At 45.8% G+C, this 13,311-nt stretch overlaps 2 protein-coding genes and 1 long non-coding RNA gene across 8 annotated transcripts in view; 1 reads left to right on the forward strand and 2 right to left on the reverse strand.

Annotated features, from left to right (window-relative positions):
• Positions 1-13,311, reverse strand: part of HTR4 (5-hydroxytryptamine receptor 4) — a 724,446-nt gene that overhangs the window by 99,755 nt on the left and 611,380 nt on the right. The gene's annotated exons all lie outside the window — the stretch shown is intronic.
• Positions 203-4,963, forward strand: LOC137561557 (uncharacterized). Its single transcript, XM_068272871.1, has 3 exons — positions 203-682; positions 3,065-3,227; positions 4,111-4,963. Exons 1-3 carry the CDS (start codon positions 268-270, stop codon positions 4,940-4,942), a joined length of 1,410 nt encoding a protein of 469 aa, XP_068128972.1. The 5' UTR covers positions 203-267; the 3' UTR covers positions 4,943-4,963.
• Positions 10,379-12,721, reverse strand: LOC137561558 (uncharacterized). The gene is made up of 3 exons (XR_011030047.1): positions 12,636-12,721; positions 12,448-12,549; positions 10,379-10,798 (listed from the first exon to the last, which is right to left on the reverse strand). It is a non-coding gene; the product is annotated as an uncharacterized lncRNA (long non-coding RNA).

The raw sequence follows: 13,311 nt of genomic DNA on the forward strand, positions 1-13,311 counted from the left end.
GAAACACGCATCAAGCCCTCTGACAGTCAGTACTTGTGCACCCCAGGGCTGTGTGCTTTCCCCACTGCTGAACTCACTTTACACCAATAAATGCATCTCCACAGATCCATCTGTAACGGCCCGTTCACACCAAGGCGCGTTGGTATCCGTTTTGGAAGAACGCGTACGGAGTTCATAAACGCATAGAAAAGGATACCAATGATTAGTATTGCACATGTTCACATCAGTGCGTTCTAGACGCACGCGTATGGAAATCCGCATACCTGCATGCAGATCTGTGCGTTGCGCAGAGAAACGCACTCAAACGGACCTCAATGCAAGTCAATGGATCCGTATAAAAACGCATGGTGTTGCGGTTTTTGGTACGCGTATTCAGCTGCGGTTCCCAGAATGCAATTGAGTTTCCTCTCTAGTCGCACTTCCTTTTCCAAAATGGCGACGAGAAAGAAGAGGGGAGGGCGCGGCAAAGCTACTGCTAAAAAAAGCAGTGTGGAGGTCCCGGAGAAAGCTTTCTCCACAGAGGACCTCATTGTGAGGGTACAGATGTACCCTGAGCTTTATGATAAGGGTCACAGTCGTTATAAAGATCTCATTCATGCGAGGGCAGTGTGGATGGAAATAGCAGAGCATTTCTATGCTGAACATTGGTACAGCTATTCCGATTTGCAGAGAGAAGTAATTAGTAAGTATATCTTGTTTTCTTTTGTTGGTATTATGACATGGTGAAATTTTTATTGTATTCTCTGGGAAGCTGCTTCCATGTGCTATTAAAGGTACACAGCTGGCAGATAAGTTGTGGGGTGGGGGTAATATGCAGAAATGTTTCTACATGTTGATTGTGGGGTCATTTGCTGTCCTTTATTAAATAGTGCATTGTGTGTGAAGCTGATGCCACATGCCTGTTTTGTGTGCGTTGATTGCTCAACAAGAGAATAGGAAAAGTTGCTTCAGATTGCAGCATTGGTGGGGATGGGTAATGGATTGGTTTGTAGAGTAATCAATATATGCATTGTGAGAGAATATCCAGCAACATTGGTGTATGCTCTGTGTAGTTTGAGGCCGTATTTTGTTTGTAATTGTTTTACATACCAATGGTCTGGAGTGCATCTGTAGCAGTATTCCAATTTCCGTTGTACATTGCAATATATTAGTAGTACATTCAGTGGCGGACATACGGCCGTGCAGGCCGTGCGCTGCATGAGGGCCCCTGAAGTTCCGTTGCTTCAGGAGTCCGTTAAGTATTTTGTTTGTATATTTTATTTTTATTTTTTTTTCCCCTGGGGGCCCCGACTCCTATCCTCCCTCCCTCCCTTCCTCACTTCGGGGGGCCCCCTCCCGGTATGCGCGACGGGAGACTGCAAATACAGGAAGTCTCCGGGGCTCCAGGCAGGCGCTAGAGGCTCAGCGGCCGTTTGTTCTCCGATGTCTCCAACTCTATATACTGCTCGCTACTAAACCAGGAAGTAGCGAGCAGTATATAGAGTTGGAGACATATCGGAGACCAAGCGGCTGAGCCTCTAGCGCCTATCTGGAGACCCGCCACGCATACTGGGAGGGGCCCCCCGAGGTGAGGAAGGGGGGGGGAGGATAGGAGTCGGGCCCCCCACCCGGATAGCTACCTACCCACCCGGCTACCTACCCACCCACCATGCTTACTACCTACCTACCCACCCGACTACCTAACCACCCACCAGGCTTCCTACCACCCACCCACCCGACTACCTAACCACCCACCCGGCTACCTACCCACCCACCAGGCTACCTATCCACCCAACCACCCATGGGAGCTGCGCGTCGGATGGAGGCTGGGACAGGAGGTCTGCTGCTGCAGGTGAGTAAATGTTTCATTGTTTTTATTTCTATTAGCAGGTGTATGTTCTGGTCCGGTCTGCAACATGATTGCACGTATTTTCTAGGCATATCTGCCGACATGATTGCATGTTTTTTATGGGCATATCTGTCGACTTGATTGCACGTTTTTTCTTGAGAAAACCTGCACAATTATGTGAATTTTCTGGGGAAAGGGTGACCAAAACTTGGGCCGACTGTCTTTGCGTTGCACTTTTCAAGGGAACCTGAGGTGAGAATAATCTTGAGGCTGCCATATTTCTCTCCTTTTAAGCAATACCAGTTGCCTGGCTGCCGTGATGGTCCTCTGCCTCTTATTCTTTCAAACATAGACCCTGAACAAGCATGCAGCAGGTCAGGGGTTTCTGACAATATTGTCAGAACAGAGAAGATTAGTTGCATGCTTGTTGCTGGTGTAATTCAGTTTATTACTGCAGCCAAATAGATCAGCAGGGCCACCAGGCAACTAGTGTTGTTTAAAAAGAAATAAACCCTCACCCCGGGTTTGCATTAAATTACAGTTAGCTCTGCCCTCATTCGGTCATTCGCACGCCCTTGTTTTTGCATCGCATGTTCCATCCACACCTCTTTTTTTGCCTCGTCGCACTGTGTGTGCCGCAGGTTATAGCCACACCCATTTTTTGGACGGGGCCCACAATTGCAATTTTGCACAGGGGCCCACTGTTGTCTGTGTCCCCCACTGAGTACATTACCTTTTCCAGTGTTGTGTTTGATTATGCTGCCTGTTAATTTGCGCTACCCAACATGCGCAGTAGGAGACTGTGTGTCCACAGTTCCTATGTACTTATGCTACTGGTGGTACAATAGTAAATCTCTCCTCTTCCTCACAGCATACACTCTCCAAATTTTCATGCTAGGTAGTGACCACCCCACCATCACACATACCTGTGTTTCAAATTGCTGCTGCAGAGTCACGCTGGCTCAGGAGATACATTACACAAACCTATGTGGGGAAACAGTGTGGCTGGGGGGCTGCAGTTTTGCATATAGGTCTTTTGGTGATCATCTCCCTAACCTGAAAAATAGAGGAGTGTATGATGTATCGAAGTGGAGATGTAGTATAATACCACCAGCATCGCCATTAACGTCCGAATGACCATGCTTGCTAGTATGCAAACAAATGTTTTTATGTGAATTAATTATTGTTAGCGATTGTAGTTGTATTGATCAAAATTTCATTTTTTCCCCCTCGTAGTGCTGGAAGTGAAAACACGTTGGAGGTCTGTAAAAGACGCATACATTAAAGATCTAAAGATTGAGGTGGAGGAGTCCAGAAGTGGGTCCGGTGCATCACGGCGGAATCCATACAAATTCAAAAAGAACCTAGAATTTCTGCGAAACTGTGTGGAATTACGACCGTAAGTATAACGTTGCTTTACGAACTTTGCCATATATGTATGTGAAGGTGGCCTCTGCCCCCCTCCCTCTTAACCCCTCCCCCAAGAAACCCAGTGATTTAGCCGGTTTAAGTCTCCCGGTTGCTGCATTCTCTCCTCCGCTTCATCTTTATGAAAAAGGGCATGGCACGCATCCATGCAGTATAGGGCTTCTTCCAGCCCCATAAGCATGGATCGCTCCCACGCCACCATATTCCGCTTCCTCTATCGTCGGTACCGGGTCTCGTCACTTCCGACGGACGCGGCCAATTCTCCGCCGCACAGGGGCTCCCTCTATACCCCTAAACATGCGGTTGCGCAATAGACAGCCACATGCGTACTTGTATGGAGGGAGCCCCCTGTGAGGTGGAGAATTGGCCACGTCCGCTGGACGACTGGTCAAGTGACGGCCATAACGGGACCCGGTACCGACGGATCCATGCAGCAGAGGAAGGCGGCGTGGTAGCGATCCGTGCGTATGGGGATGGAGGTAGACCCAGGTATGTTTAAAATCTTCTTACTGGGGCCTATGGTTCCCTTAAATAAATGATCACCTCCCTCCTAAATAAGTAGGTAGCTGACCATTCCCTTTCTTGTTAGTGACATCTGCTTCCCACCAGTCCTTCATGCTGTGTCGCTGTAGGGCATGGCCTATCTGGCCTTGTTGTAAATTTAGCCCTGTATGATCAAAACCACTGCAAATCCTGAGATGTACATTAATAAAATTGTTTTAAAAAATTCAATCAGTGGAACACATGATGATACGTAATAACAAGTTGGGCAATAGTGTTCAGTTGCAAACTTTGAAGCAGATGTGTTCCAGACCTTGCAGCATTAAATAATTATTTTACTATTTTAATTCCAGGACTGAAGACAACATTTGTGTGGATCTTGATTCGGATGAAGACAATTCTAATATAGACCCAGCCGATGCTCCAGCCGATGCTTCTGTGTTATCCCAAAGCCCTTCTGATTCTCAAACACAACCAGTGAGTGTGGACGCTCATTCCTCTGCTACCAATGCAGCACCTGCTGCAAGTAAAAGTAGCTCAAGTGTACATTTGATGAAAAAGACCAAAAAAAACGATAATGAACAACTGTTCACTTCCTTAAAAACTGTGATGAGTGCTATGGAAAGGGAGAAAAATGCAGCATACACACTAGCAATGAGCCTGATACCGATGATTGAGGCTGTTCCTCAACAAAACATGTTCAGATTGCGTCATGCTCTCACAGATGCCATACAAAGTTGTGTTTCTGTAGAAACTCAACAGGATCAAAGCCATACATCCACCCAGGCTTCGGTTAGAACCCCACCTCCAGTGCATAATCAACCTGTAGCCATAGATTATGGAAATTATAGGTATACTCAACATTGTATGACAACTACAGCAGTACAAGGTGATAGTACAATGAGGCCTACCTCTCCCTATAATTCACATTTGAGTTACACAGGGCAGGCACATACTCAACAGGAATTTCGCCCACCCAATGAGTGTCAAAATGCTCCATATATGCGACCCACACCGCATAACTATTCTACTCAGTACATGCTACCAGTTGGTGGTGGAGAAGTTGCACAAAATTGGGGACAAACAATTTCCAAAGAAGCTGTTGAAATGGGTGGTCAGGGACAAAGCACACTCAGTCACATTGCATCGTCTCTCACTGAGTCCTTATATTTGACCGACATTTAGACATTAGGATGGTGTACTTGATAACTACGTTATGTTTTGTAAAAACTGTTTCTTGTTTTTATTAAGAATGCATACAAGTGTTTAACATTACATTGTGTGTTGCTTTCAAAGCTTCCTGTATTAAAGAAGAACTGTAACGACAAAACGTCCCCTGAGGGGTACTCACCTCGGGTGGGGGAAGCCTCCGGATCATAATGAGGCTTCCCATGCCGTCCTCCGTCCCCCAGGGGTCTCGCTGCAGCCCTCCGTGCAGCCGTGACGTCAATATTTACCTTCCCGGCTCCTGCGCAGGCGCTCTGACGGCTGTCGGCTCTGAAATAGGCGGAAATACTTGATCGCCGTCGGGTCTGCTGTACTGTTTCCGGCACCTGCGCAGTAGAGCGGACCCGACGGAGATCGGGTATTTCCGTCTATTTCCGTACCGAAAGCAGCCACAGCGCCCCCGCTGGAGCCAGCAAAGGTAAATATTGCATCTGCAGTCGGGTCTGTCGCCGGCTGTTCGTAGGGCTGCAGCGAGACCCCCGTGGGACAGAGGACGGCGTGGGAAGCCTCATTAGGATCCGGAGGCTTCCCCCACCCGAGGTGAGTACCCCCCAGGGGAGGTTTTTGATGTTACAGAGTCTCTTTAAGAGAAAAGTGAAGATTGAGTACACACATTGATACTTGCCTGCTCTCTCTTTACCTCTTCCCCATGTATGGAATTGCTAAAGTCGAAGCCATCAAAGCGCAGTTCTCTGTATTCTCCCAGTACTGGCACCTTGAATGTGTGTGTAAAGTCTGTACAAAGGTACCGCTCCCGTCATTATTTGAAACGTGACTTCACATGACATCGGGACGTTGACCTCTGCACTGATGGACGCAGGGCATTTTGAGTACCGCAAAAAAGATGATGCTCTCTAAGTCAGTGATGGCTTCCACTTCAACAAATACACAGTGGGGGGGGGGGGGGGGGGGTTGATTAGAGACCTGAGACCCTTGCACGTGGTGGTGAATGGAAGGCTTAATTGGCCTACTACACACAAATTAATCGTTTAGCATAAATTTTCATTCACATGTACTACTTTTCTAAATTTTACACACAAACATGTGGTACTCATGCTACACATAGTACTCTGTGCAAAAGGCAACATGTAGCAACATGCATGCACAACTAGTACTGTAATACCCAGTACTGTTTCATGGACCCTCAGCCGAAGTAATTGCTAATGTTTAGCTAATAATTTAGTGTTTTATTGTTTTTTGAACATTTAGAAAAATAGAAAAGCACTTTATTTTCTTTACTTTCGCACATGATTACAAATCATTACAATACTGAATGATATTTGGTTTTGTTTGTTCAGTGGTTGTGGTAAGATTTATTTTTAAGCACTTATTAATGTCTCAAATACACCAGAACCCCACTATCTGCTCAATATGTAGGTGCCTACGTTCAGGTGGTTACACACATCAGATAATACATTTTTGAAAATTAAAAATCACAGTGCAATGTTACACTGTCCCATGTAGTACGAGAGCACATACCTACATATTGTATTGTAAGGAGCTGAAGTATTCATCCGATAAAAATCGCTGTCAGATGATGCACATAAAGACGTTGTACATATACAACACTTCACTATCTTCGCAAAGTCTGTTCCTGCAAATGATTTTTTCCTGATACATGCGATTGTAGTGTAAGATATCTGCCAATCCTCATACACACCTTCTTTCATAAACATTCACCTGCAGATTTGAAGATCCATCCTGCTGGATGTGAACTTCAGATGATTGTTCATTAAACAATGTGTCTATGAGATGGGCAGAGATCATACACTAAGCATGCCTTCTGAACGAACTGATCTTTAGCAGGAGTACTTCTTAAGGAGATACAGATGTGTTCATTGTGTACAGCATTTTTTGTGAACAGCATCCTGTGAAATTTTTTTCTAAAATGAGTTTCTCAGCTCCATACAATACACTATGTACAGTATGTGCTCTCATAGTACATGGAAGGGGATGCAATTGTCCTACGATATTTCAATTTCCCAAAAATTATATCTGATGTGTATACAGAACGTTACAATGGTTGATTATTGATTATTGACACGTCAAGCAGACAGTCAGTTATATGGTTCATTACTACCCAGGCCCGGCCCTAGACTTTTTGCCGCCTGTGGCAATCTTCAACTAAATCGCCGCCCCCGCCCCCCCCCCCCCCCGTGGGGGTGGGGGGGCCACCCGAGCTGGAGGGGATAGCGGGCAGGAAGGGGATATTGGGCTGGCTGCAGCTATGTGTAAGAGTCAACGGGCGGGGATCAGTCACCTCTTCCTCGTTCCAGGCCAGCCTGCGCTCCACTGACGTCACTTCCTTCTGTGGCGCAGGAAGTGACGTCAGTGGAGCACACGTTGGAATGAGGAAGAGGTGAGTGATCCCGCCTGTTGCCTCTTTTACACATAGCTGCAGCCAGCACGGAAGTTTTTAAAGCTGGAGGGGAGCGGAGGACGGGGGACCCAGGCGAGGGAGGGGGGGGGTCCGACCCCCCTCCCCGCCGATAGGCCCAATACCCCCTTCCTGCCCGCTATCCCCTCAAGCTCGGGCGCCCCCCACACCCACGGACGGGCAGGTGCTGCCCCCCCAGAAGTGCCGCCTGAGGCAAAAGTTTCACCCCGCCTCATGGGCGGGCCGGCCCTGTTACTACCGTTACAACTACTTTACCAGCAAAGGTTATTTACATTTGCATGCAAATATGCATTTAAAGTCAACACCAATTTAGGTTGGTACAAATTATTAGAGAAATACTGTATTAAGTAAGTAGCTGTGATACTGTTTGCAACACCCAACTGTTTCAATTGTATGTTATGTTTTTGGACAATTCCGAAAAAACTATCTTGAAGTTTTGTTTTTGGAACAAGTTCTGTCTAGAAAGACAATTGTTGTAACTTTTATAAAGTACACCATTTTTTGGTTTTACAAATATTCTGTCCTGTTGTTTAGGACGTACTTTTGCATGACAATAAAAGTTCGGTTGAACTATTTTGATTGTATTTTTTAATACAACATTGGCCTCGATTCATAAAGCATTCCCGCATTCGGAAATGCAAAAAAACGCTCACTTTACCGACCACACACCAAAATATGCATTCATAAAGGCTTTTTCCGCATGAAAAGCCGACATTTGCGAGCAGAGTGATCAATCACCGCCTTGCGCGGTGATTATCACAGCAACAGTAACAAATGTCAATTCATAAAGATTAGAGGTAGCGGTATGCGGACGGGTATTACCGCTACCTCTGATGTGGCGAGAAGCGTGCGGAATCCATTGCAGTGAATGGGACAGACCTCCCAAGCAGCTGCAGAGAGAACACCGCACGGAGGGATTCCGCCTGCTTCCCCTGTTTCCGCACGTCTCCCGACAGCCTAACGCCTGCCTACAGCGGAGTATCTCCGCACGTATATCACAAGTAGCTAAATTTGTATGAATTACCACCCTGAAGGCGGAAATACCGACAGCGGTGTTTCCCCGCTCGACTTTCCCCGCTCGCAGGCAGTTTTATGAATCGAGGCCATTATGTTAGAGATAAGAATGCACTGCTTACCAATGTTCACTACAGTGAACAAAAATAGGCCACATACTATTGTACATATGTGTTTGGCTAACAGTACCTTACACTCATTTTGTGTCTTGGGTGTAAAAAGGTAAGTATGTACTACCTGATGTACAGTATTTTAGAAGTAGACATGAAGGATTTGGCAGTGTGTGTGGTGGACTGCATACAATAACGTAAGGGAGGAATGTAATTACCTCAGTAGAGGTAACATGGAAAAATGGTAAGTGTGCAACACATATTTCGGTAGTTAAAATTATTACCTTATAGGCCATCAATCACATACAACAATTAAATGCTCTGAGGGGTGTTCGCTGCACACAGAACTTAGGTATCTGCAGTGAGGTGGGTTTACTGAACACAAAACGTAGGTATATGATTTATAGGTGGAAACAAAACAATGGTCTTCTAACGTCTATTTTAACCACTTGAGGACCCACCCTTTACCCCCCCTTAAGGACCAGCGCTGGTTTGAGTGATCTGTGCTGGGTGGGCTCTGCAGCCCCCAGCACAGATCAGGGTCCAGGCAGGGAGATCAGATTGCCCCCCTTTTTTCCCCCCTATGGGGATGATGTGCTGGGGGGGTCTGATCTCTCCTGCCTGCTGTGGGTGGCGGGGGGGGCACCTCAAAGCCCCCCTCCGCGGCGAAATCCTCCCCCTCCCTCTCCTACCTGGCCCCCTCCTGGAGATCCGGCTGCACAGGACGCTATCCGTCCTGTGCAGCCAGTGACAGGCTGTCTCCTGTCACATGGCGGCGATCCCCGGCCGCTGATTGGCCGGGGATCGCCGATCTGCCTTACGGCGCTGCTGCGCAGCAGCGCCGTACAAATGTAAACAAAGCGGATTATTTCCACTTGTGTTTACATCTAGCCTGCGAGCCGCCATCGGCGGCCCGCAGGCTATTCACGGAGCCCCCCGCCGTGATTTGACAGGAAGCAGCCGCTCGTACGAGCGGCTGCTTCCTGATTAATTAGGCTGCAGCTGGCGACGCAGTACTGCGTCGCTGGTCCTGCAGCTGCCACTTTGCCGACGCACGTTATGAGTGTGCGGTCGGCAAGTGGTTAAGTGAGTCATACAGGCATATTTTTTGATATAAAGTACAATAAAAGTAAAAAAAAAAAATCTATGTTAAAAAAAACAGACCAAGTTTTCTGATACGGAGTATTTTTAGTGACAAAAATGAAACCGAGACACAATCTCAAGATAAACACCTTAAAATACAACTCCCCAGTGACACAGATTACGTAAACATCAATATCTGTAAAATCCTATCACATAACAAAACAATTCACAGAGAAGACATGAAGGGCCAGGTATAGTAATTTAGTAATAGTGCCAATAAGTATTTAATTACTTGCACTCAAATAAAGCATGCTCAGCAAGGCAAATTTTCATGACTTATACCAATCTCTCCATAGATTTATTATGACCGAAAAAAGATAATCTGCAAGGCTATCTCGCATTTGTATCGCATCATTGTTTGGTCTTGGAGCAGCACGATGAGCTGACAAATTTATTGGGGTGTCCGATTCATCTAGATTCACACCCTCCTTCTCTCTGACATAGTTGTGCAAGATGCACGCTGCTTTTATCACACACACAGCATTTTTTGGCGCCATGTGCAATGATGTTTGGAAAATACGCCATTTCGCTGCTAGAATTCCAAAAGTACATTCAACCATTCTGCGTGCTCTGCTTAGGCGAGTGTTGAATGTTGCTTTCTTTCCATTCATAGCTCGACTTGAATATGGCCGCATTATGTACGTAGATAGGCCAAAGGCTTCATCCCCAACAAAAAAAAATGGGTAACTTGGAGCACTCATCCCTGGCAATGGTTTTGGGTCAGGCAAGTCTAAACGTCCAGTTTGCACCAATCTTCCAAATTTAGAACGGTTATAAATTGCAGAATCGCAACTGCTGCCGTATGACCCAACATCAATGTACAAGAATTTATAGTCTGCATCAACGATAGCAAGTAAAACAATAGAGAAAAATTTCTTGTAATTGTAGAAATTACTCCCGCTGCAAGGTGGACATACCATTCGGACATGTTTTCCGTCTATTGCACCAACACAATGAGGGAAATTGCATCTTCTCCAATACAAATCAGCCACCTCCATCCATTTCTTTTTATCGGGAAATCTCATAAAGTTGGGTTGCAGCTTCAGCCAAATAACTTTGCACGTACTTAGAACGATGGACTGGATAGTACTTTTACCGAGTCTAAATTCCAGATGTAAGGCACTATACGATTGTCCAGAGGCCAGAAATCTAGGGAAAAGGTAAGTAAATAGATACATTGAATGGAGAGGGTGAGGTATAGGGATACCACATGAGACGATACTGAATAAAGGGAAGCTAAAGGTACACACACAATACTCAATTTGACAGCATATCAAGAGACACAACATACATGCCTCTCTGAGCGAATCTGATCAGAAAGGGATCTTATACATTCATTACATGTAAACTGATTGTGTTTCACTTTCAGCATGAAACAGATCACACTCAGTTGCATTGCTGCTGTTCCCTCCTCCACCCTGCATACATTACTTGCTCCGGCACACGCAAGTCACACTGTGTATGCTGTTCGCTTCTCCGCTGCAGCATCCACACCTGTGTCATCACATACTTTTACTGCTAAGGAAGTTTCACAAATACAGGGTGCAGTATTGTCCAACTACTGTACAACAGCAGCAAAATCCTTAGGTGTATGGGCCCCTTACAGGGAACCAGAGACGTTGGTGGAAAGCTTTTATACATACCTGGCCATTCCTCCAGCCTCGTATGCACAGATAGCTCCCATGCTGGCGACCACCGCTGCCTGGATCCGTCTGCACCGTGTGCCGTCATTACCGCCGGTCGCCCAGCACACGCGGAGAATTGTCCGCATCACAGGGGCCTCCTTCCAAATACGTACTCGTGATACCGCATACTGGACAGCCGTATGAATATGGAGGTAGCCCCTGTGATGCCGACAATTGGCCGCATCTGCCGGAAGTGACGGGACCCGGTACCAGCGATAGAGGAAGCGGAATATGGTGGCGTGGGAGCGATCCATGCTTATGGGGCTGGAAGAAACCCCAGGTATGTATAAAAGCTTATTCTATTTATAATGACCATTCGTCTATGGTTCCCTTTAATAGTGAATATTACTATAAATGTTTACAAATGGTGGCTGGTGCAAACCACATTAATACAAGGATGTGCAGGATTGCAGTAGCATTACCAAATGCTAGGAGGAATTACTGGACTTATGTTTATGTACAAATGTGAAAATGACCCAAAGTTTCCAGAAGCCGCAATTTCAAGAACACAGGTACTACAACATCCGTTGCACACAAACCTGTACTGCCCATGTAGTGCCGATGTTATTCAGCCTCAAGTGCGCCTCACAATGACTGAACAGTACACTGTGGAACACGTACCTGTGATTGACACCGCCTATTGTGCAGATTCAGTACAGCCCTACCTGCAAGTCAGCAGCATAACATACATGGTGAAGGGGAGGAACTAGCGTACAAGGGATGATTGCACAGCTGTGAAAAGGGACATGCTGGAATAGTGACCCTGGAGGAATGTACAGGTAAGTAAAATTGATTGTATATCTGCCTTGATAAATCATTTCCATTTACAGCATGAATACTGACACCAGACATGCAAGTGGAATAATAAGAGGGGGAAGTGGATACAAATTTTTATACTATCACATTTTTTTGTGTTTGTGGGGAGGAGGCGGGGGAGGGGCCTTCATACATTATATGATAAAGAAGGAAACATTTCATGAACACACCATGAGAGGGTATAAAAAAAACTTGACGAAATGATGAGAAAGCAATACACAAACATAGTGAAGTAGGTGAGTAGTAATGTCTCATACACAAGGAGGATGCAAGGAAGGAATAACTTGGGTTATTTACCTTAAAGTCACCAAAAGTCGTTCACATGGAGGAACTGCTCGCCGGAAATGGGTATCCTCACGTTGAAGCTCAGGAGATAGCTCTTGCAAAAGTTCATCAAAACTACAAACATAGCACAATTGCTTATTTTGTGTTACATACAATTGCAGCCGACATACAGAAAGAAATAGAAATGAGAACAATCTTACCTCACAATAGACATGCGGGCATAACTAAAAAATTTATCTGGGTGCTTGCGCAAATCATTGTACAATGTCCAAAATTGGCCCTTCTCTCTCCTCTCCGTCAATAAAGGGTGTACCCAGTACCTCCTGTGCTTTGCTTGTTTCCTGGTAACAATCGCAATGATAATAATCAAAGCTAAACCTGCTAAAAAATACATTTTCTCGCTCACCACACACCAGCAAACTCCTTTCCCCTTGACAACACCTTCACAACCCACACCCAGGAAATGACATCACCACCTACAATGCAAAAAAAAAAACTTTACAAACTACTTCCCCTTTAATCAAAAACGCTTGGTTTTCTCTGGGAAAAAAACGCATAGAAAAAACGCATACAAACGCATCACTAACGCGTACAAACGCATGCGTTTTTATACATGCGTTTTCTGTGCTCTTTCCATGCGTTCCAAAACGCAGAATATGTGAACAGCCCCTTAAGGTTCTGATGTTTGCAGATGACACAACGGTAGTTGGTCTCATACAAAACGGGGACAAGTCTGCATACAGGCATGTAGTGGGACAGCTTTCCTCCTGGTGCAGCAGCAACAACTTGGAACTAAATGCTCTCAAAACCATGGAGATAATAGACTTTAGGAGATCTCCCCCCCAGAACCTCCCCTTAATCATAAATGGATTCACA

The sequence above is a fragment of the Hyperolius riggenbachi genome, chromosome 3, assembly GCF_040937935.1.
Source record: "Hyperolius riggenbachi isolate aHypRig1 chromosome 3, aHypRig1.pri, whole genome shotgun sequence".
NCBI classification, from domain to species: Eukaryota; Metazoa; Chordata; class Amphibia; order Anura; family Hyperoliidae; genus Hyperolius; species Hyperolius riggenbachi.